The 25,773-nt window shown below is 39.3% G+C and overlaps 1 protein-coding gene across 3 annotated transcripts in view; it reads right to left on the bottom strand.

Moving 5' to 3' along the window:
- NCOA7 (nuclear receptor coactivator 7) overlaps positions 1–25,773 on the bottom strand; it is a 143,393-nt gene that overhangs the window by 35,363 nt on the left and 82,257 nt on the right. Inside the window, exons 6-12 of one of the 3 annotated variants that reach the window (XM_066373303.1) lie at positions 24,063–24,114; positions 23,708–23,815; positions 18,847–18,960; positions 18,141–18,266; positions 16,251–16,435; positions 10,677–11,689; positions 9,839–10,007 (exon numbers count right to left, since the gene is read on the bottom strand). In XM_066373303.1, coding sequence (XP_066229400.1) covers positions 9,839–10,007; positions 10,677–11,689; positions 16,251–16,435; positions 18,141–18,266; positions 18,847–18,960; positions 23,708–23,815; positions 24,063–24,114 — 1,767 coding nt within the window. Of the gene's footprint in view, positions 1–9,838; positions 10,008–10,676; positions 11,723–16,250; positions 16,436–18,140; positions 18,267–18,846; positions 18,961–23,707; positions 23,816–24,062; positions 24,115–25,773 lie in introns of all 3 variants that reach the window. The other 2 variants (XM_066373305.1, XM_066373304.1) reach the window with 2 other exon arrangements.

Below are 25,773 nucleotides of genomic sequence, written 5' to 3' on the forward strand. Positions count from 1 at the left end.
TTGAAGACTACTAGGTAGATATGAGTTTGGAGCACAGTAGAAAGTTCTAAGCTTTCAATTACGGGTATCTAAGAGAGAATTAATTAGGTGCAGGCCATTGTATACATAGTGAGAAAGAGAGGGTCATTTAAAGGGTAGCATTTAATAAAGAAACAAAAGAAAAGACTGAGATGGGATGACAGAGGAAAGAGGGTATCAAATGGGGGATGGTCAATGACATCAAATGCTACAGGGTGTAAAGTAAAATAAGAACAAAATAAAGTACCTTTCTGCATCACCTTACGGGGAGTGACTAAGAGAGTCTAGTGTTCTAACCCAAATCCAAAGCAGCAGGATGCTTAGGGGTGGACCTGAGTATTCTGTATGTTTAAAGGCTTCTATATGACTTTACTACAAAGCCAAGTTTGGCAACCACGGATCTAAGTCGTGAAGTCTTTGTTAGCTCCATACATTTTCCTATTTATGAAACAGAATACATTTCTTCACAGGCTTTGGTCCACAACATTTAAGAATGTAGAAATGGAGACTGACTGCTACTATAACGGGAGAAATGGGCAGACTGATGCCCCCTCCCAATGCCTCTGGGCCTGTGGGTTGTTCACTAGACAAGCATAGGTTGAGAGAGGACTGTTACTGCCAGTCTAGGGAGAGGCCACTGTAGGTTTATTGTTTTGGAAACAAGGATTTACATGTGTAGAGCAGAGAGAACCACTCAAGTTATGAAATTGTATTTAAATATATGCCAAGCTACAAAGGTCCTAGACTTATTGGGTAAAATCTATAAAGTGATCAATCTCAATAAAACTGCAGATTCAAGCAGATCAAGAAAAATCTAGAAAAGTAGGTCAGTGTGCAAAGGGCTTTAAACACAAACAGGGGTTTAAACTTTAGCCCTGAAGGCTGAACATATTTTTTGTGGCAATGTGACAAGATCAAAATACCTTTCTACAAGATTTTTGTGGCCATAAAGTACAAAGCAGATTTTAATGGAGGAACCAGAGAATAGGAAATTGTGGTTTAAGAAAATAACGATGTGTTCATAGTAAGAGTCATATAAAATAAGGCAACTGAATCTTGTGATACTAGCTTCAGAGAACAAAATTTTATGCATTTGTTAGTTTTTGGCCAAGTAACCTCTTTAGTACATAAGGGCTCATTCTAATAATGAGCCAATGCTAGAATCGGGCTGCAACTAAGTTAAAATATCTAATATCAGAAAAGGACATTTTACTCAAGCTTTTTATTTCCATACAATGTTCTTATTAGACCATTCTCCATTCAAGTAATGGGCACCTATAAAGTATCACTCATAAAATGTCAGGCATTTCTTCTGCCCGTAATCGCTGAAACACATCTAGTAAGATGGCAGATACAATACTTCAGAAAAGTCCAAGGAGATGCTGCAAATTTTCATTCTCTCACTAATCAAAAAATGGCTTTAAAAATGAAAAGCTCAATATTCACAACTTCTAGGTTTTACTCTAAATATTCCAAAACTAATAGTGAATACTTTTTAAAGACAAAAGGAAAACAGAGAGTTAAAAGGTAGATCCTGACTGGGATCTGTCTTACTCCTAACAATACAATATAGCTTTGATGTAAAAAACATTATATACGTGGTCTTTGTAGGCATGGCTGCTACTACAAGAAATGTGAAAAGGAGAAATAAGTCACAACGTGTACTTTCTAGGGTAAAGAATTAAAAAATCGCCTGATCAGGTGGTGGCACAGCGGATAGAGCGTCGGACTGGGCTGCGGAGGACCCAGGTTCGAGACCCCGAGGTCGCCAGCTTGAGCACGGGCTCATCTGGCTTGAGCAAAAAGCTCACCAGCTTGGACCCAAGGTCGCTGGCTCGAGCAAGGGGTTACTCGGTCTGCTGAAGGCCCCGGGTCAAGGCACATATGAGAAAGCAATCAATGAACAACTAAGGTGTCGCAATGAGAAACTAATGATTGATGCTTCTCATCTCTCTGTTCCTGTCTGTCTGTCCCTATCTATCCCTCTCTCTGACTCTCTGTCCCTGTAAAAAAAAAAAGAAAAAGAAAAAAAGAATTTAAAAATCAACAGAGATTGGGCTAAAATAGTTTTTAAATAAATACATATATAAAATAATATTTAAAGATTATATATACATATCTACATATATGGGTATCCAAGAAATTTCAAAATTAAAATGTGATTAGAGATAAAATTTTTGAAAAGCAATTATATTTTATTATACTAGTCACAGGAAAAACAGTAAAAAATAGAAAATAAAACCCCTGTAAAAGTCTATTAGGAGAATAGCAACTATGAGCACAAAGCTCTATTCTAGATAGAACTAAAAACTAACTATAAAACATACTTACTATGAACACCTATTATTTATCCGTTGGATGAGGTTTCCATTGAATAGCTTTGGCGGAAATGCTGACCTAAAGAAAAGGCCCTTCCTGAAAACAGGGCCTTGGCCATTTGGTTCTACTCTTTGGGCGAGGCAGCCAGGGAACACTGGCGCGAGAGTGTACACACAGCAGGAGGTACTGCCAATGCTCAAAACCGGATCTGAGAAATACAGCCTCAACCACACAGGCAGCACCTTTCAAAAGGACAGACACTGGTGGGCTCATAAGTACATTACTCATTTTAATTCTCAAAGTTTAAAAACGTCCCAACTATTTTAAAGTACTTGGGAACTTCAGTTATTCTTGACTTGTAAGAAAATACCATGCTTTCTAAGGAAATACGCTTTCTAAAACAAACAAAAAAAAATTAAACATATACAATGAGTGTTCTCTAAATGTGGGCAGGCACAAAACAGAACTATCCTCTATAAATCAAAGGGCCTGCTTATCTTAATTAGAAGCTGCTTAGACAAAAACGGTATTTTAGAATTTTTAAGAATTAAATATGTATTTCTATATCATGATATAAGTAAATTTATTACTAAAGAAATCTTAGAATAAAAATCTTCAGGTCATTATTGACTATGTCAAGCAAATGTTAGAGAAAAAGCTCTCACTCAACTTTAAAATAAAACATTTTTAAAGCTACATTTGCTTCCTTTTTCATCTACCAAATTGATAAAGACAAAGAATTATGTACTTAGATTTCCGAGCATGTGATAAAAAGGGCACTCCTATGTTGGTGGTGTATACATCGTCACATACTTCTATGGGCAACATGTGTAATAACAGCCTTAAAAATGCTCTCTGACTTGGTTAGACCACCTGAAGGATTTTACAAAAGTGTTTAATGTAGCACTACTTATAATGGCAAATTTTTGGAACAATCTAATATCCAAAGCAGGCCTGACCAGGCGGTGGCGCAGTGGATAGAGCATCGGACTGGGATGCGGAAGGACCCACGTTCGAGACCCCGAGGTCACCAGCTTGAGCGCAGACTCATCTGGTTTTTTGTTTTTGTTTTTTTTTTCTTTTCATTTTTCCAAAGCTGGAAATGGGGAGGCAGTCAGACAGACTCCCGCATGCGCCCAACCGGGATCCACCCGGCATGCCCACCAGGGGGCGATACTCTGCCCCTCTGGGGCATCGCTCTGTTGCATCCAGAGCCATTCCAGCGCCTGAGGCAGAGGCCACAGAGCCATCCTCAGCGCCTGGGCCATCTTTGCTCCAATGGAGCCTCGGCTGTGGGAGGGGAAGAGAGAGACAGAGAGGAAGGAGAGGGGGAGGGGTGGAGAAGCAGATGGGCGCTTCTCCTGTGTGCCTTGGCCGAGAATCGAACCCGGGACTCCTGCACGCCAGGCCGACGCTCTACCGCTGAGCAAACCGGCCAGGGCCAGGACTCATCTGGTTTGAGCTAAAGCTCACCAGCTTGGACCCAAGGTTGCTGGCTCGAGCAAGGGGTTACTTGGTCTGCTGAAGGCCCGCGGTCAAGGCACATATGAGAAAGCAATCAATGAACAACTAAGGTGTCACAACGCACAACGAAAAACTAATGATTGATGCTTCTCATCTCTCTGTTCCTGTCTGTCTGTCCCTATCTATCCCTCTCTCTGACTCTCTCTCTGTCTCTATAAAAAAAAAAAAGAAAAAAGTAATATCCAAACAGGAACATGATTAAATCAGTCAGGAATCATAAGGGGGATGCTGTCTTTCTCATACACATACAATAACATAGTATTTAATATGAATAATGTGCGTAATTTATGTGAGGAAAAAAGCATATTGCACAAAAAGCAGATTCTGCCCTCTCCCCCTATTTCTCTGTGTGTCAAATACTGCTAAACTTATCTGACTGTAATTATTTGTTAAAAAAATGTTTTTAAATACCCTCTCCTATTCCCTCTTCCCCCTCTCTTACTAGTTTACTTATTACATAAATCACACTAACCAATTTATTTACTTTGGATTAAATATTTATGCATGACTTGGCAAATTCCACACAATTCCTGCTATTTCATTCCATTTCCATCATATTTATTTAAAGAGCCGAGTAATACAAAATCAATTATTATATAACTTTCCAGAAATTAACAGGTCATAAGTAATTGGGAAAAGAAAAAAATTTTAATTTGAAAAGGAATTATTGGTTCCAAAAAAGGTAATAATCTCTTAATATTAAGAAAGAAAAAAAGGGCAATAATCATTTTTTATATAGAATAGTATCAACATCTTTGGTATATAACTTATATTAAGTTTCTAGAAAGTGCCAGGAACTGTTTTCAACAGTTTTTCATAAGCTCCTCAGGATAGGGTCATAGTCTTATTTTTCTACAAGCCCCGTGCCTGCCAGGACGCATGTGCTCAATAACTGTTCAAATACGATCTAATTACTTAACACTCACCATGACTCATTTTTCAAATCAAGAAATTATAATATGCTTCAAATGCTTAAAGGGCCAACAATTCCTAGGATTCTCATTCACTCCTGCCTGATTCCGGGGCTCACTGTTCACTGGCCAGGGCAGCGCAGCCCACAACTCCGCACCTCCGCCAGGGTGGGGCGGGGCGGGGCGGGGCGTTGTCTCTTCTACTTCCAATAACTTCTAGCACAAGCTTGTGCCAAGTGAAGGTGCAGAAATATATAAATGCTTCAACAACCTAGAAGGTGTAGTACTCTATCACCGTAGGATTACCTTCCAGATAAAATAACTCTTCTAGCAGCAGTAGTGTTGGTTTTATAGACATTAAAGTATAAGTTAATAAGAAAGCTAAAAATGCATTTTAATAAAATGATTTTCAAAACATATTAGGTTTTAGTAAAGGAAATAAAGTATATGCAGGTTGAATAAATACTGTGAAGACAATCCAATACAATAAAGTTTTAAGTAGTCAAATTCCAAAATGATTTGGCTCTTACGGCTCCCAATCACTTTCAGAATGGTTCATAGACCCTGCTCTAGTGGTCCAAGTGTTGCCCAGCGGTTCCCAGTCTGAAGTGTTTTTGTCCCTCAGAGGACATCTGGAAATGTTTGGAGACACTTTTGTTTGTCACAACTAAAGAGGCGGTGCTACTGGCACCGTGGACGCTTTTAAACAACCTACTACTTACAGGACAAAAATAATTAGGCAGCTCATAATGTCAACATTGCCAAGGTTGTGAAATTTTGTCTAGACAAACAAAATAAGGTGGGATTATCTACTGTCCTCATGTGTAAATTAGCATCAAGAGTGAGAGTTGGAAAAACCCGAATGTCCCAGGTTTATGTCAAGTTCTGTATACTTTGCAAATCTCCCAAGCACACCCCTGTCATCTTCAGCTGATTCAAGAGAAGGACCCGATTCGGCAAGTGGCACTGGAGACATGGAGTGTTTGAAGTTGACAGGCACTGAATCTTCAGCGAAAGTGCTCATGTCTCAAGTAGCAGTGTCTGGGTGTGCAGCTTTTTGGTTCCACAGTGGCCTTAGATCTCCTGACAACTTCATCCAAGTTAAATAAAAATGCTACATATTTAGGCAGTTTTTAACTACTTCATATCCTTCATTTCTAATATCTAAAATTTAATAACAATGGTTTCAGGAAAAAAAAATACACTGAAGCAAAGCAGATAGGAGGCTATCTGCACATTTGCATCCTTGCTTCCCCGGCTCCCTCCCCTCCCCACTTTCTTACTTGGCAGACTAATCATTCAATAATGGAGTTAAGGAAGCCATAAAAGCACACTGTAAATGCAGAAAAGGTATTTTGGTAGAATTAATTTTTTAGTAATACAAAAAGGAAAAAAAAAGCATTTTTAAGAAGAATTTTTAAAGGAAGAGTGAAAAAGATTTGTAATATTGTGCCAACATCAAAATATTATTCTCCTGTGACAACGAGCTTTGGTGCATGCGACCTGCTAGTGACAATAAGCTGTCATGTCAAGAAGGTTTAATGAGAGAACACTGGAACATAGAAAGTGAGCCACTGCCAGGATGACTTCTTCACTCGGCTGTGGATTACTCCAATGCACGTAAGCATCCATTATGTAGAAAGGAAAGGAGAAACGCTCAATTTCCTGCAGCAAGAGAATCCAGAACTCATCATCAGAGTAAGAAAACCATCCTGCCACTTCTTGGCTCCTTAAGGACTTTTGTTGGGAATTAAGTCCTAAAGAATTTCATAAATTAAAAATAAACTTTGATCTCTTACTGTGCACACTTGGAGTTCTGGGTGGGAATTAACTGTAGGATTTCCCCATCTTTCCCAATCTGAAATTATAATGTGGCTTCCTTTAGGGTAGGTAGAAAGGGGAATACATAAAGAAGCAATTAAAACAGAAGTTTCTAAACAACCACACAAAGAATGCATAGTTAACACAGTGAGATAAAATACCTCCCAGCCAATCTTTGGTTAATAATAGTTCAAGAAGGAAGATTAAGTATTGCCAGGTTTTTTGCTAGCCAAAGGCAAATAAGTCAAGGACACTATAAAATACAATATAATAGAATTCAACAAGTGACCTACTTTAAAAAGCTCACAAAAAATCCACTTGTATAAAAGGTCAAAGAGAAGTACTACCTCAGCATAACAGACTTCTTCTGGGTTAAAGAATGACAGTTAAATTAAATACAAGTATAGGATTGCTGCAATTATTCTAGAAGAGTCCCCTTCCTTATTATAAGTAATACATTTTCCCAGAGAAAAAGCGATGTATATGATGGGTAGTTTTTCTGATAGATTCCGGAAGTTCACATGGCAGAAGGTTTCAGTGCTTTGTTTTCCTGAACTATAAAATCAGGAACTGGTTTCAATTTCTAAAGTATTATCTAGCTGTGACACTTGATTTTCAAACTCAGATTTTAACAGGGTGTAATGCTGGTGGTTGAGGCCAGGCAGGTTCACACTGGATTCAGGCAGACCACAGAAAAACCACAGAGCTGTAAGGCGTTAGGGCATTCCCCCTTTATTGGATTCTCGCAACACTGGGCAAGTGAACAGGCATGGGAAAACCTCTTCTCACCACGACAGGCGGGCAACAGGAAAACCACCCCTCACGGTGGCGGGCAAGTGATCGCACAGAGCCTTATGTAGGTTATACACACACACGGCTTTCTGACACGGCTCAGGCACTAATCATGACAAGTGCTTGCACCTGGAATACAAGCCAGCAAGCCTTACCACAGCTGTTCTCTCTGCACAGGGCTTCACAAATGTACACTGCTTTTGCAGAAACATTTTAAAAATGATAACAAAGGACACATTTCCTTTTTATCTCTGCAGTATCCCTAAGGCAGGGGTAGTCAACCTTTTTATAACTACCGTCCACTTTTGTATCTCTGTTAGTAGTAAAATTTTCTAACAGCCCACCGGTTCCACAGTAATAGTGATTTATAAAGTAGGGAAGTAACTTTATAAAATTTATAAAGCAGAGTTACAGCAAGTTAAAACATATAATAATAATTACTTACCAAGTACTTTATGTCAAATTTTTGCTAAGTTTGGCAGAATAAATCTTTATAAAACAACTTACTATAGTTAAATCTATCTTTTTATTTATAGATTGGTTGCTCCACTACCGCCCACCACGAAAGCTGGAACACCCACTAGTGGGCGGTAGGGACCAGGTTGACTACCACTGCAAAGTTTCACTGAGCTACTGAGGGGGGTTGCAGGCATGGGTAGAGGAATGTATTACATAAATACAAAACACGTTATTATTATTATTATTTTTTTAATTCAGGGACAGAGATAGAGTCAGAGAGAGGGATAGATAGGGACAGACAGACAGGAACAAAGAGAGATGAGAAGCATCAATCATCAGTTTTTCATTTTGACACCTTAATTGTTCATTGATTGCTTTCTTATATGTGCCTTGACCACGGGCCTTCAGCAGACTGAGTAAACCCTTGCTCAAGCCAGTGACCTTGGGTCCAAGCTGGTGAGCTTTTGCTCAAACCAGATGAGCCCGCGCTCAAGCTAGCGACCTTGCGGTCTCAAACTTGGGTCCTCCGCATCCCAGTCCGATGCTCTATCCACTGTGCCACTGCCTGGTCAGGCCAAAACACATTCTTTTTAATATTCATGTTTACATGGGTTTGTGTCTAAAACGGAAATGACATTAGTGAATTCATTAGTTAAAAGTCTATTTTTTTCCAAAAATTTTAACCCTTTTTATTTTTCAGACTCAACTATAATTTATTAAAATAAGGCAACTCCTGGTGAGAATTCTCATTCTAGGTACTAATCAGCCAGAAAGTGTAACCTTGCTTGAAATTTAATTTTGTTTCATTAATAGTTCATGCTCAAGAAAGCTTGCTGAGTATATTTGTCCTTGGCAGGTATGTACCAAATGTCTGCCCAGGTGATGATGTTTGATGGTTAGGAAAAAGAAACATGGGTTTAACAACTTTGAAAACTTTTCTGAAATTTTGAAAAAAGGCCTTTTTAAAGACATGGTTAAAGAGTAATAATTTTTTTCCAAAAATAATGTTTCCTATTTTCTATTATAAAAATGTCTTTACTGATGCCCTGCTGAAAAATGTCTACACCACTGCCCGCGATCTTGGTGGGATACCGGTGGCCGAGGCCAGGCAGGTCCACACTGGATTCAGGCAGGTGGTAGAGAAACTGCAGAGCCGGAAAGTGTTGAGCCATTTCTTTTAATAAAGTCTCACAATGGCAGAGAAGGCACATAGGCAGGGGAAACTGCCTCTCAGGCAAACAAACAGTATAATGGCCCCTCGCAGGGGCGGGCAGGAAAGCCTCGCACCCACAATCCCCCATTTCTCTCGAGCGCAAGCACCCACAGCCTTGTATAGGTCATACCCACGTGCCTCTGCACGTGCTCATGCACTCATCAGCAACGTGCTGGCAGCCGGTACACCAGTGAGCAAGCCTAACACAGCTGCCCCACACCTGGACTGTCACATCACCAATACGATTTCTTTGGCAATTTAAAACACAAATCTCTCTCGGGAGGTTTATGTTCCCTCAAGCCCATTCACGTGATCTCATGTCACATTTCTCAAGCTGCTGCGTCGCAGATACTCCCTCTGTAAGGCCAAAGCAATCTTTATTTCCCCCGAATAACAGCACTTTAAAAATTACGATCATTCCTCTGTTGCACTTAAGAGGGGTTTGGATCTGCTCCATGGAATTCCTTTCTTCTTGATGGAAGAGCACTTCCAATTACCGACACTTGAGAATATCTAAAATCCTCCTTCATTTAAAATTCAATTGTGTAGAAAATCATGGAAGTGGCTCAGCATGCAGTCCCTGTGAGGACTGCAAATTTGCTACACTGAAACCACCCTTTAGCAGAAAACGCCTCAAAAACCATTCTTCTAGAAATTCTAAAACATACATGAGAAATTTCTCCTGGAAGAATAAAATTCAGTATTTTAAGATTAAGTAAAAATAAAGAAATGAAGATGCAGTTAAATGACTAACAGATTTTCCACGCTGGCCCACACTCACCTCTCCCGAGGAACAGCAAACCAGTACTCTGGCTGTTTTCTTCGCTTGCCGTATTGCTGAACCATGGCTGCAGTGTGAGTGGCAAAAGATTTTCTCATTGGTTTTCCCACTTTAATACACAGAAACATGGGTGGAGTCTTGCTTTTCTCTTCTTTGGAAGGAAGTATATCTGAATCACACATGCAAAGTATCTTCCTCAATACTGACAATATTTGTAACAGTAAAACTTTTCAACTTACAAAGAATAGTGTTATAATCCCCTCTTAGTGATGAGTAATAAAAACTATGGCAGAAACATCAAACATCATCATGACATCAAAACTAATTAAATTTTCAGACCTTCTTAAGCACTAAAGGAGAAAGCTTTGGACGTTTTAGGCTGGTCTACATCACCTGAGATGCTATGAGATGCTATGTCCTGTGAATAAGCATAAAAACTAGCACAATACCAAATGGGAGAATTGTAGACAAGCCACAAGAGTACAAATTAATGAATGACACTGAGGAGCCAATCACACTATCAAGCAACACAGTTTAGAACCAGAAATCTTCAAAAATAATTTAAACTCCTTTGGGTTTAAAAATTCCTTCAAGGTAAAAAAGGAAAGTTACTTGAAAGATTTTTTTAAAAAAGCAAACTACTTTAGAAATAGAAATCTATGTCATATTTAAAGTTCCAAATTATATACTATATATACTGTTATTTTTTCCAATTATTAAAGGTACATTCTATTGAGAAAACATTGTTCTCAAATGATTGTACTACTTGTGCTTACGCACATGTGTGTTTAAGAAAGGCAGCTAATACAACAGATAGACATTAAAAAGAGTGGCTTACCTTCAATGGGTACCTGAATTCTCTTTAACAGCCACAACTGGATTTCAGATTTATTATCCATCTGTGCACCCTGGCAGCTATTGTCCAGAGTAGATTCCAAAGCGTCACCCAGAGACTCTTTATTCACAGCTTCTTCTGCAGAAGAGCCCAGCTGCCGTGGATGGGGCACTCTTTCTTTCGTCCAGTTTTTATCTGGCTCTTTCCTGCCCTCAGTTGGGGACTCACCAGCCGGGGATAGAGAACTACTAAGGGTGATGTCTATTCCCACGGGCTCAATCCTCTTGCTGTCACTTAATTCTGCCTTCTGCAAGTTGTCACATACCGGTGGCGCATCTTTGTTCTTACTAAGGTAGTATTCGATGAGTTTAACTTTATCTAGATCTTCATGTATGTTCAGTGTGTTTTCTCCTTGGCTTTCTGGAGAACCAGACTGCTTGTCCACCTCTGGCATTTTATCTTGCTTCTCACAGGTTTCTAAGTCTAGGGTCCCCTTCAGCTCAGCATCACTCTCCTTTCTTGAAAAGCTCAGGGCTGGCTGCGCTCGCATTTCCGTAGCAGAACTAAGTGTCTGTGACTGAGCCCTTCTTTGCTCCTCTGGGTCAATGGAAAGGCACTCCTTCGAGGTGTCTCTTTTGCCTGATCCACCATCATTTTGAGAAGAAACTTCTTCCAAGTCAACAAAGTCATCTTCTTCCCCAAAAAGGGAATTCTCTTTGGCTATATATCTAAATGCAGGATGAGTGTCAGGAGGTTCCGTGCCGACCGTGGTTACTGTGGTAGAGTCCTTGGTTGCCTCTCCTGAGGTTTCCAGGTTCCTTAACTTTTCTGAAAGAGAGCTGTCTGAGGACTTTGTAAGTGTGTGTTCTGTTGATGTCTCCAAAGGTCTTGTTGATTTGGAATCTGAAGTGATAGTTCTCTCTCCATTTTGTTGCCGTTTTTCCTTGTTCAGAGATTTGAACTTACTAAATGGGTTGATATCCTTTTCTGAAGCCAGGTCCTCCCACTCTCCAGGCCTGTACAGAGGACAAAGATCCTGAGGTAGGTCACTGTTGAGGGAAGAATGGTGGGTGCACATGGAATGTTAAAAACAAAACCAAAAACAAAATGGAGGAAAAGCAAAAACCAAAACAAAACCCAGCCAAAAACCAAAACATAAATATACAACAACTTAAACAAATGTTTACATGATATCAGAGTAAGAAAATGAAATTTAAAAAATTAACTTCAAAATGAAACATAAATCAACTATAAGAAGCGACAAAACAAAGAACCATGAAAATTGCATATCTACTAGAAGACGTGAACGACTTTTGAAATCACTTATGAACACGGAGATGTTGCCCACAAGACTTTTGATGAAATAATGTTTCTGACTTTCATGAAGGGAAGGATAAAGGAGAGGAAATGTTTTAGTACTCTAACTAAAATGCCTTAAGTAGTCAAAGCTTTTCCTTGTTATAAAATAGTACATAAACCAACTACATTAATTCAAAATGGCTCATTGACTGAGGAGCTACACATTTAAAAAGAAATTATTTACTGATTTCAGCGAGAGAGGAAGGGAGAGAAAGAGACACAGTAACATCAGTCTGGTCCTGCACGTGCCCTGACCAAGGATCGAACTGGCCACCTCTGTACTTTGGGATAATACTCTAACCAACCAAGCTATCCAGCCACGGTAAATAGCTACACATTTAACTGTTCTATTAAGTGACTGACCCTGAACCTAGTTTTAGGTTTTATGCTTTAGGATGTCTTCCAATAACAGATGTCCTTCATTCCCAAGGGAGCAAGTGGGTTCTGCTATCATTGTGGATATTGAGCATCTGTTGCATTTTACAACTGAAATTTTTAAAGAAAAGTAAATCAAATAGCTCTTACTTGTAATACTTAAATTTCTTAACTCATTTTATAACAATATTATTTTACTTTATGGCAATGGGCAACTGGTTTATCAGCTGAAACTTACTGTTCTGGGCAGTCAACGATTCTTCCTTACTACCCAGATTTGAGTTATACAAAAATATTGATTAAACATGTTCCCCAAAATTTAAAACAAATGGTCAAAAAACATATATTTTAAGCTATGACTGGAAATATCTTTAATAACCCATGTTTTCACTTACCTTAGCATTTACACCAGGTTAAAACGGATATATAAAAACCCTTTTTAAAAATAACATTTTCAGATTTCAAAAATAATTTATTTTCTCAAAAGTCTAGATTATATTCCCTTTATTATTCTGGCTTTGAAATAATTATGACAATAAAACAACAAAGGACCAGTAAGTATCCCCAGTTATTTTATGAGTCACTTGCATGGAACATCCATGCTTTCTCCAGTAGAAAATCAAAGCCTACATAATTGTTAAACTCTGACAAAGGCTTCAAAAAGCCTCTTTAATTCACAATTCACTTCAATTCAGTAAGTCTTCACCGAGCCCCTAAGCGTCACATGCTAAAAATGACTGTGACAAGGTCTCCGTTCTTCAGGAACCTGTATATGCAGGAATGTGCTGCCCAACACTAGCATTCAGATGGTAAAGACACTTCAATCCTAGAGTCAAATAAATTAGTAATGTAGTATAATTTCCACTTTAGGACCCAAAATTTAATTTGGCACATTAAAAGCTATATGTAGTCCCTGCAACAAAGAAACTCATCTCTTCACATACATGGTTGATAAGCAAAACTGTCTCCCATAAACATCCAAACCTCTTTCTCATTGCTGCCTTATTTACCCAGATTGTCCGGCAAAAAGAAGTCATCTGACTGCATTCTAATCAGCCTCCTGTATTACCTTCTCGTTTACCCCTCCCTTCTTCTAATTCACGCTGAGATTAATTTAGTCATTTGCTTTTTCTGTACTGCAGCTGCCAAGCACTGCTGGGGCAAAGTGCATAATTGTGTTAACTGACTCTGCTGTTTATTAATGTTTTCTAGATGCAGGCCGGCACCTAATGATAGTCAATAATCCTTTTAATTGTTCCTGTCCTATTGTCTGTGCCACCTGGAGTTATAAAAGGTCCTACACAAAAAAATACAAAGCCTGAAGGGGAGTATGGAGAGGCTGTACATACACACACACTTAAAAACTATTTGCACATTGCAGCTAGGTAATTTAAAGTTCTTGTTTTACCAGCCACTTTTTAGTAATGATAAAATTTCAAGCCATTTTAAACTTTTAAACAAGTGATGAAATTCTGAAGTCAATAATACTTATTTCACACTGATCCCACTCATGTAATATAATTTGCTCCCTGGTACATATATTGTTCATTAGACTGTAAAGTCCATATACCTGCATGCAAAGCAGGAATCAGTGCACGGCTCTGAAATAATTTCAACACATCAGCAGCCAATTTTTAACTCTTCTCTCCCTCCCCAGCTATGGCATTAGCCCTGTATCCCAGATCATTAAACACAATCTCACAATGAGAGAAATCTTTCTATAAAGAGGTACCTTCCCTTTTCATTATTAAAAAGGATACTTAACATCCTAAGCTGAAGATGTCCTATAGTATTACTCCATTAGAAGTCATCACTAGTTAAGAAATGTCCTTATTTGCCTGACCATCCATTTCTACCCTCAACCATATGTTTACAGATTCTTATCTTCTTTCCTCTTGTCACAGAGAACACAATATTCATTCCCTCTTTCCAAAATGAATTCCTCCCTGCCTCTTATCTGCCTCCATCTAAGGTTCCAAGGCAGTGGGACACTCCCTCACATGGATCTCATGGGATGCTGTGTGCACCTCTACGTGTACAGTGGCATTGAATGACTACTTCTGTCCATCCGTCTGCTGTACCCTGGAGACTGAAGGTTCCTCAAGGGTGAGGGCCATGAACCATTCATCTTCATATCCTAGACACAGAAGCGGCACGCCCTAAGATGCATTAGAAGCCTCAATTCGCATGGATAACAGGACTCCCATGGCACAATGAACAGAGTTTCAGATACAAATGAAAGGTTCATATAATAATGGCCTATACTTAATAGGCATCAGGCTATTTTCTAAAAGTTTTGGTACATCAATGCACTTTTTTGTGTGTGTGTGACGAAGAGAGACAAAGAGAGGGACAGACAGGAAGGGAGAGAGATGAGAAGCATCAATTCTTTGTTGCGGCATCTTAGTTGTTCATTGATTGCTTTCTCATCTGTAACTTGACCAGGGGGCTATAGCAGACCGAGTGACCCCTTGCTCAAAGCCAGTGACCTTGGGCTCAAGTTGGTGAGCCTTGCTCAAACCAGATGAGCCCACGCTCAAGCTGGAGACCTTGGGGTTTTGAACCTGGGTCTTCCATGTCCTGGTCTGACGTTCTATCCACTGCACCACTGCCTGGTCAGGCTCAATGCACTTAGTTCTTACAACAGCCCCATATAAGCTGAATAACACTATTGATTCCATTTTACAATGAGAACACCGAGGCTTGAGGTTGAGTAACTCATGCCAATCAAGATGCCGGAAGTGGCAGAGCCAGGGAAACCCCGGAAATGTGGCTCTGGGCCTATGCATGAGGCAGGACTGTCTCCCAGACCTCTTATTTGGACACAGGCAGCAGAATTTAGAAACTACCTCCATACCCATGTTTGGTGATAGCTTCAGTGGCTTGGAGTTGGGAAAGGACTGAGTGGATCAGATACTGAGGACTGGAAGAGTCCAGGGGAACCTATTAGCAAAAACCCCTAAGAATTTTGTGTCTGCATTAATACCCTAGTTACCTTCCCTTCTTTCCATAAGTCCCAAGGACCAACTTCCCTTTGCACAGAAAGAACCCACCTCTTTGCCTCCCTACCTTCCTATCACTAAGGATTTCTAAAGATTTTTATTGCTACTATAGATACAGAAACAAACACATTGACAAAATGACAGTAAGAATCAGATTATCCCAAGTGAATTAACCTGAGCTTTCTTAACCCCCTTTCCCTTGCTTCATGGGGAAGCTTCATTCTTTTTTTAAAAACAAGCAAACAAAAAACCCTCCATTTTATAAGGCAAAAATAATCAAGACTAAAATAATATCCGTCGACATTTCAGAGACAAAGCAAACCAGTATTATGCCCTGTTCTCATACCATGTGAGGGAGCCAGTCTGGCTACAGGGGCAGTGCCTGCTGTCCAGCCCTACGCAGGACTGAGGGAGAACACGAGTTGGGAAGACTGCCTGTCCCAGAATCTGAATAAAGAACATAACTCTGCCTGACAATTAAACTGGGAGGAAAACACTACAATTCTTTTAGAGAAACATCATTTCTTTGTTCATAAATTCATTAGGACAATACATTGCTTTTCAGGAAAAGAAGCGAAACAAATACCATTTCTACATACTGGCTTGTGTAATTGTCTTCTTTCATTGCTATACATTCAACTCTTCCCTACCACTGACTTTATCATTTCCATTCCCTCTCCTTTTTCTACTTTCTTAAATTTAGTGTACAAATCTTCCTCCTCCAAATTCACCTCCACACAGTCTCTTGATCCTGCCAATACTCTCACTGTTTAATTGGATTTAATTTTCCTAAGACCCGCCCCCCCCCATTTTTTTCTGATAAACAAGAAATGTCTCTTACGATGGCAAAGCATCTTTGATCTTCATGTGGGAAATGTCGTTGTAAAGGGCAATGGAAACCACCTCTTCCATGGGACAAATGAGGCCATACTCCTCACACCCATTTTCAATGACCACAGGGTCGGACTTGTGAGGGTCAAACATGATGTTGTTAGGAGTGACAATCATGACGCCCCCGACCACACCCTGTAGGAGAAACGGACAGGACAGAATCACTACAGGCAGAAATGCAACCACCACAGGCGCTCTAATGAACTCATGCTGTCCTTCCATTGACCTTGGGAACCACAGTACCTTAAGTGACAATCACATCCCCTTTTCAAGGGCTGCAGAAATGCAGCACTGGGGACTGTGTGGTGAGGCAGAGAAAACAGGCTGGACACGTGGCAATCAAGTGAGCCTGGTTCTGGCACAGCTGCTACAATAACTTAATAGCAGTGGGGACTTGGGTTACACAAACAGGTCTCACATTCCCCAGTTCCCGCCTGTAAAACTAGAGAGGCTGTCCCAGGCACTTTCCGGAATGAGAACGGGAGCTTTGCACTTCATTCAGCACGTACTCGCCATGTGTCCGACAAATGTACGGCACTGAGCTAAGGGGGCAGCTGTCCCGGAGTTGTGGTGCCAAAGAACAGTCCTACTAGTTCCCTCTAAAATGTTTAGAAAGCGTACATCCAGGAAAATATGGCAAAAATAGAAATATAAAATTTTTACAGAACTGAACGTAGCTGAATTCTGGAAATTAAAAGCAAAATCTAGCAGTCTGGTGGGAACTTAAAAATCTAAAGCTCTGTCGGTTTACATTATAGATCTTGATAGCCACAAGGACAGTGTCTGCCAGAGACAGCAGAAGACAGATCGCTCCCTTTATGTAAATACTTTACTTTGTACTCTTAATGGCTTCAGTGATAACCTTTGCAAAATTTTGCACCTCTGGCATTACTTGTCCTTGATCCATAAAAGTGAAATGGTTACCAGCGGGAGGAGGGGAAGGAACTAAAGAGGATCAAATATATGGTGATGGAAAATGATTTAACTTTGGCTGATGGGCACACAACACATTCAACAGTTCAAATGCTATAGAAATATTTACTGGAAACCTATGTACTCTTATTATCAATGTCACCCCATTAAATTTAATTTTATACATACGATTAAAAAAAGAGAAAAGTCATTAAGTCCACACCAATAATGCATTTTCTTATCACTTGGAAGCTGTCTCAAAGTCTCTACTATGAGAACAGGAATTCACTTATATCAACATAACCCCCTCTTCAGAGGTTCAATAAAAGTTGGATTTGTTTTTTGTAAAAAACATCAACAACCAAAAAACTCAACACATCACACTACACATTTTAATACCAGCATCTCCAGTAGCAAAAGGGTTGAGAACTCATCATCTTCCAGGTTAGGTGCTAAGCTCCTTATATGAATTTTGCCTTTTAATTACAATACCCGACTAGTTAAATTTTATTACTGTTCCTATTATATAGATGAGAAAATGGAAGCTTGGGAAAGTTAAATACCTTGCCCATAGTCTCAGAGCTAATGGGTGGCCGAGTTGGAATTTAAATTCAGCAAGTCTGACTCTAGCATTTGCTGTTAAACATATCCTACACTGTCTACCTAACAATTTATAGGCCAAGATCTGAAAGATGAAATGATAAATCCAGGGTCACAAAGAAGCATATTTCCACTCAATGATCTCTTTTCCTTCAATAAGCAAAATGCCAAGCATTCAACTGGGGAAAATTAATGAACACTTGTGAACTCTTATGCTAAACCTTTGGGTATGATAATTTAGTGTCACCTGCCTTCAGTAATTTGACACCTAGTTTCATTTTCCATCGGCTCCAAGAGGAAAATAAAGACAAATTATGCTGCCATTTACCTTTCCATCGGTGAAGTAGCGACAATTCATTTTTAAAAATTTTACCACGCCGGGTTCGTCGTCTTCAGAAGTAGATGACAAGACTCTCTCAATGGGTTTGATAGCCTTTCTTGCTAAGTCAGCATCCTTTAGAAAGCAAAAATTTCCAAAATCAGAAGCAATTTTTCAAAACAGATTATTTACATAAATCAGGCCACAAAAGTTCCTGGTAAATAACCTGTTTACTTAACTTTAACATAAATAAGGCAAATGACTTTCTTCATTCAAAAATATCACATATATAACAATAAGTATCTAAATCAAAATGGAAACATTTAAAAAGTATGAACCCATAAAAATGGCTCATCAAATGTCTTTTGAAAATAACCTAAATGAAAGAATTCAGGGGTGACTCTGGTTCAATTCTTTTAGAAAAAGGAGTAACAGTAGGACAAATAAACAATAGTCTCGGTGAGAGTTAACTTCATATTTTTATGTAAACAAGGCATGTGTTTCTGCCTTTGAGACCTGAAATGTGAACAGGTGTCTTTCGGATAAAATGCATTCTCTCAACCAAGGACAAATTACACTTAACCCTGCTCATCTGGGGAGAAGTTAAGCTTGAAATCTTGTGAAAAAAAAACATGTAGAATTCTATAACAAAATATATTTTATATTTATGAATCCATATATAAATATGACTCCAGGGTATGAATGACATACATACAGGCAGTTTATCATATTCTGCATCTGATGAGGAGGGAGAGACAGTAGCACCGGGGCTGGGTGACGATAACTTTAAGGTACTAGAAGGAAAGTTGGCATCTGGCACAAAGAGAACCTGCGAATGGGAAAGAAAAGCGAGGTGAGGAGCAGGAATCAGGTAAAACCTAGGCAACGTTTGAAGCAGTTACTATCTGCATGGTCTCGTGTTAGGTACATGACTAAAAGGCAGCTCACTTTCACAGAATTCATCAGCAACATGAGGTCTTCTACACTAATCTGTGAAACAATATGCAGCAATATGAACGTGTGCAGTGCAGAGGGTACCGAACATGGCTGGAAACTCCGCAGAAGCTCACAAAAGTGGGGACAAAGTGGGTATTGTACTGGCCATGTGAAGCGGGTGAGCCCAGTGAAACTCTGAGCAGTACAGGACATAGCACTTGGGTAGGGATGAAAGAGCCTTCAGGAAAGGGTACTGATGTTGCCAGGAAATAGAGGAGAGAAAAGCATGCATACTTCTAAACATAATACCCGTGTCAGAAAGAAATGAAACAATACCAGGACTGCTAACTCCAAGCAGGCCCTGAGTGAGAATGTGGTTAGTAAGGTGCTTATACGATAAAAACTACACAATGTAACATTAATAATCTCAATACCTTCTCTTCCATTCCTGTCCAGTTATCTAAAAACAAAAATAAAAATCCCCAAAGGTTGTACAAAATAGTCTCCTTTTGCAAAATATTCTGGTTCCTGGATTCTTATTACAACCCTATCAATTCAACACTCTTAATGAGACAGGCCATCTTTTGGCATATATCAAATACAATCTTAAAATGATGACCTCTGATACTAGAGAACGCAATTCAGAGCTATTAACAGAACCGTTCAATATTGTTATTCATTCTCTCCCACACCTCCAGTCATATCTCCACTTTAACTTCAGTTATTTAAACCTCACTTCAATCCAGAAAAAAAAAAAAAAAAAGGCAACAACCAAAAATACATTGAGATAAAGGTGGGAAAGTCAACATCAGGAGAAATAAGATAAGGACTAATTACCACGGCACACCTGTGCTCCAGAATCACTACACACCCCTGGACAGGTAAGCCATAAAACTGCTGAAGCATCAGGATGTCTAGAGTACAATGTTAGTTCAATAAGCTCTCAGGTAACTTCTTCATAAAATCACCTCTGACACGTGGCCGATCCCCACCCAGCCACACCAGTTCTCTCTCCTACCTCCAGTACTACTCAGTCTGTAGACGGGTGAGCCTCAAATTTTCTGAAACCAGAGTAGCTAAAATCAGTTTTGATTAGGTTAGTCAGATCTATTGAGATGAGACGGTTGCCTACTCCTCCAAACTCCAAGACAGACACTAAAAAAATATTTTCTTTTTTTTTTTTTTTTTTTGGTGACAGAGACAGAGAGAGGGACAGATAGACAGACAGGAAGGGAGAGAGATGAGAAGCATCAATTCTTCATTGCGGCACTTTAGTTGTTCATTGATTGCTTTCTCCTATGTGCCTTGACTGTGGGCCTTCAGCAGACCGAGTAACCCCTTGCTCAAGCCAGTGACCTTGGGTCCAAGCTGGTGAGCTTTGCTCAAACCAGATGAGCCCGCGCTCAAGCTGGTGACCTCGGGGTTTCGAACCTGAGTCCTCCACATCCCAGTCAGATGCTCTATCCACTGTGCAACCGCCTGGTCAGGCTTAAAAATCTTTGAAGGCAAAATATTATGTACAGTTTCTAAAAGCCCTTCAATTAATTTTACTCTTCTCAATTCCTTAACTTTGCTGGCCAAATACTGAGTCCCAGCCAGGTCCTGGGACAACCACCAGCATGGAAGTGTTCTGTTAGATGAGAGCTGGACAGCGCAGCAAAGGATGGAGGACAGCTACGACAGTGCAGCCTGGCCCCTAATCTCAGAGATCAGGAAAGAAAGTCAAGTAGCTATTCCAAGGCTGAAAAAAGAACCTCTGGAGCACCTATTTCTGGTGTTTTTACCATTACAGTAGGCTTTTTTAAACAGCCCCTATGCCTCTTGTTGCCTACTGGACCTTAATCATGTACCAAAAAGCTATTCTGTTTATGGACATAGTAAAAGAATAATGAATCACCCTAAATTTTTTACTACGGTCTAGTGACTACAGTATTCAGCCTTAAACTGGTAAGTGCATGCGCCTGGGGTCTCTGCTATGGGTCAGTTACACAAGAAAAAGGGTTCCTGGACCCAATTACAATGTGGAGGCCAGGGCTCCCTCATGCCAACAATTTTTGGACACCACTAGGGTATCTAAGAATTCAACTCAATCCTGACACTACTCAGAAATAGAATCGGATGCCACAGGCTAAGGATCCAGTCCTACAAGACCGAACCCTCCACATATACACACACTCCAGAGACCAGTTCCAAACCTGTGCTTGTAACCAACCAGCTATGGACTCGAAGTTCCGATAGATGCACCCCTACAACTCAGAATGCCAATTAGAAGTCCAGGTTGTCACCTATACTTCTGAACAGCTAGGTATAAATCAGAGGTTCCCACAACCTCCTCCTTGGGTTTAATTTGCTAGAATGGCTCACAGAACTCAGAGAAACATGTTACTTACTAGGATACAGCTTGGGAACAGCCACATAGAAGAGATGCAGAGTTCTGGAACTCATCTATCGCAGGTTCCAGAACCCCCGTGATAGGCGAAAATCCATGAAGCAGCAACCTTATATTTATTTTATTATTTATATATATTTTAAGGCTTTATAAATCCTCCCCACACGCTTATTAACCTTTCCCACACTTACTTTGCTTATTTTACCACAAAATTAAAATAATATATAAAAGTACCTATATACCTCAAAATCCTGCGATATAGCAAAAATCCGCGATACAGTGAGACTGCAAAAAGTGACCCACGATATGGTGAGGAACGACTACACAGGGAAAGGGAAGAGCCTCCATGCCCACTCCAGGCTCACCATGCTCCCCGAACTTCCACAGGCTCACCAACCTGGAAGCTCTCTCACCCCATTGTCTTGGGTTTTTATTAATGCTTCTTAAATTAGTCATTCATGATTGACTAGGTCACTATGCACTGGTGACTGATTCAATCTCCAGCACTTCTCCGCTCCCTGGAGGTGGGTAATGGGATGGGGAGGAAGTTTCAAACCTCTAATAAATAACATGTTTGTCTCCTAGCAACAAGCTGCCACTCTGGGTGCTTTTTCAAAAGTCATCTTTATCACTCTCAACACTTAGAAAATTCCCAGGGCTCAGTAGCTGTGAGCCAGGAATTGTGAAAGACCAAATACAGGGTTGAACAAAAGGAGGTTAATAATAATAAATAAAATAATAATAAATAAAAATACAAGAATCAACTCTTTGGGTAGCCATAACTGTAAACCTACTTTTCCACACACCTATGTATATGATAAATATAAATATATTTGATCATCCTTCTTTATTTTATTTTTTTTAGCGAAGAGAGAGAGACAGCAACAGACAGACAGGAAGGGAGAGAGATGAGAAGCATCAACTCGTAGTGTTGCGGCTCCTTAGTTGTTTATTGATTGCTTTCTCATATGTGCCTTGACCGGGGACTCCAGGTAAGCCACTGACCCCTTGTTCAAGCCAGTGACCATGGGGTCATGTCTATGATCCCACAGTAAAGCAGGTGGTGAGCCCATGCTTAAAGCCAGATGAACCTGCACTCAAGCCTGCAAACTTGGAGTTTTGAACCTGGGTCTTCAGTGTCCCAGGTTGACGCTCTATCCACTGAGCCACCACCTGGTCAGGCTATTTTGGTCATTCTTATAAATCATAATAATGCACACATTATGCAACAATATCCCATTAACTATCCTAGAGATGAAAATTTATTAACTTGAAAAGTTTTAACGTTTATTTCCCTTCAAGTACCTGGAACTGGCAGTATCCTAATTTTTCCTTTTGACAAAGACATAAATACCAAAAGCACAATGGTACAAATTGGCCAACTATGGTCTGTTGCCTTCCCTTGAAAAAAATACAAAGAACAATATCACTATGGCCTGAATGAAGTTATACTTTAAAGCAGCAGTATCTCTCTTGAAAGAATTAAATGCCATTATAACATAGAGATAGAGGAAGGCAGTCTAGTAACTTCGCAACAAAACTGGAATGTGCTCAAGCAACTGGGCAGCACTATGGATGGGACTGAAAACTCAGCCTCAGCTGGGATCCTCTAATGACTGGGTCATTTATACCAAATGTCTTTTTGTAGTTTTCAAAAAGAAATATGAGAATATCTTATCATTTAGAAAATAGTGTACAGTTTTTCTATTTCATTCAGATTAACAAAGAGAGTACTGCAACCCTGAAAAAAATTTCTGTAGCCTCTTCTTGATGGTCCCGTTGAATGTCTCTGACTTTGGCTGAATTGATGATTTTTGTCAAAATGGTATCCAATCAAAACAAAATGACAAAAAAATATGCCTAATTTAAAATAAAACAATAGCCATAATGTACTCCAGGAGTGGACTAAACTAAAACTTGCAATGCTAAATCAAACATTCTAAGAATAGTTGTGTGATATTGTACCTGGAAAGAAGTTACATTAATTTTACTTTTTTTGGTAACCTAGAAAATATCTACAACATAAATAATAGTTAAATAAACAGTGTTAGTCATTTGCAAAGCATTCACCTCTAAACAGTTCATCAGCACTAGATGCCTCCAGAGTTCTTGGATCTAAAGGAAAGGAAAGACTAAACCAATACACATTATCACTGATGATAATCTGCCACACTAATAGTGATGCAGTAAAAATGGCAATAAAAGATAAAAGTAAAACTTCTAAAGTAATATGCAACAAGAAGAGCATTACCTGGCCTGGAACAATAGTATGTGTGAAAAGTTTATTCAGTTCCACTAACTTATTAGGAGTGATGTTAAACTTCAGTGCTATAGAGTTTAGGGTGTCCTGGCTTCCAGCCTAGAATAATTAAACAAACAAGAGTCAATACATAAAGCAAAACAAGACAAAACAAAAATCCTTTTGATAGAAAATATTAATCTATTTATGATAAAAATGGTTTAAAAAGTAGTACATACATCTGAATGTATTATAAAAAAGAATGAATACATTCTAAATTCTTAAGGAAAAATTTTTTTTAATGTTATTCATTTCTGGGTTTCCTTTATCTTCAATTTCACTGTTCACTAATAGATTCTAAACTTACTTTGGCACAACTTTGGTGTATGGAGCAGAGGTCCATGAGGTATAACACAAAACTGTAAGAAGAAAAGAAATAAAATATACACACAGTATCCCCCACGGGGGAAATGGGACTATTTACTTTCTCTCTTTGCATTTTTCTGTCTACTTGCCTAAGTCTTCACTGGACTATTAGCTACTGGATGGCGGCCTGTTAATAGTCATTTGCCCCTACAGTGCCTGACACACAAAAGGTATTTAAATATTTGCTGAACAAATACAGTCAAAGCTGAAATAAATATAGGTTAGTTACCAATAATTGTTCGTTATCATTAAAAATGACAACTTCCCATGGTTAGCCAAATTAGTGTTATTCTGTAAATCTATAAAATTTGTGATATATGTTGTAGGTATATAGGTTTCTTTTCTAAAAGGGGGAGAACAGAAATAAAGAGGACAGAAAGAAGATGTGAAACTTCACAGTAAAAAAACTCCTCCCCAAAAGAAGTTGCTGCCTCTGGTCAGGTCAATAGCCCAGAACAGACTTCCTGTCCAGGGCCACTTGTTAGTGGGAGTTCATATTAATGAATGTCACCTAGATGTTTCCATCTACAGCCCTAGGTCAAAACTGGTGGCTGTTCTATAAGCAGAATTGTCTCAACCAGATAAACCTTGAATGAGATGGAGATTTGAAATGGATGCAGGAGACTGTGACCTGAGAAAAGAATTAAACACACCACTGCCCTCAGTACAAAAAACCAACCAACTAGATGAACTATCTCAGGATAAACAAGTTCATAGTTACCTTTTACACTAAAATTACTTTAAAGCACTTCTAGCACAAGTTAGAATATAAATACATATCTTTAAAATTACTGAAAACCCCAGCAGAGGGGGTGGTGGGCCTGCAGACAGACCACACCTAGGGAACACAGAGGCCACAACCAGTGGACTCCAGTGGCCAAAACCTTCTTTTACACAGACAAAATGGGAAGGCAGAAAAATGCAACACAAATGAATCAAGAGAAATCCCCAGAAAAGGACCTGAATGAGTCAGATATAATCAAATTACTGGATGCAGAGTTTAAAATAACAATTGTTAGGATGCTCAAAGATCTTAGAACAACAATACATGGTCATTACAAACATCTAAATAAAGATATAGCAAATATAAAAAAGGACATTGAAATAATAAAAAAGAATCAATCAGAAATGACAAATACAATATCAGAAATAAAGAACACAATGGAAGGAATTAAAATCAGGATGGATGAAGCTGAGAATAGAATCAGCGAGTTAGAGGACAATATAAATGAAGGCACAGAAGCAGAGCAGAAAAAAGAAAAGAGACTCAAAAAGTCTGAGGAAACTCTGAGAGTTCTGTGACAACATGAAGAGAAATAACATCTGCATCATAGGGGTTCCTGAAGAAGAAGAGAAAGAACAAGGGATAGAGACTTTGTTCAAACATATCATAGCTGAAAACTTCCCTAAATCAGGGCAGGAAAACGTCTCACAAGTTCAAAAAGCACAGAGAACTCCATTAAAGAGAAACCCAAGGAAATCTATACCAAGACACGTCATAATTAAAATCCCAAAGCTAAGTGATAAAGAGAAAATATTAACAGCTGCTAGAGAAAAAAAGGCTATCACCTACAAAGGAGCCCCCACAAGGATGACTTCCGACTTCTCAACAGAAACATTTGAGGCCAGAAGGGTATGGCAAGAAATATTCA

Source organism: Saccopteryx leptura, chromosome 3 (genome assembly GCF_036850995.1).
Source record: "Saccopteryx leptura isolate mSacLep1 chromosome 3, mSacLep1_pri_phased_curated, whole genome shotgun sequence".
Lineage (NCBI taxonomy): Eukaryota > Metazoa > Chordata > Mammalia > Chiroptera > Emballonuridae > Saccopteryx > Saccopteryx leptura.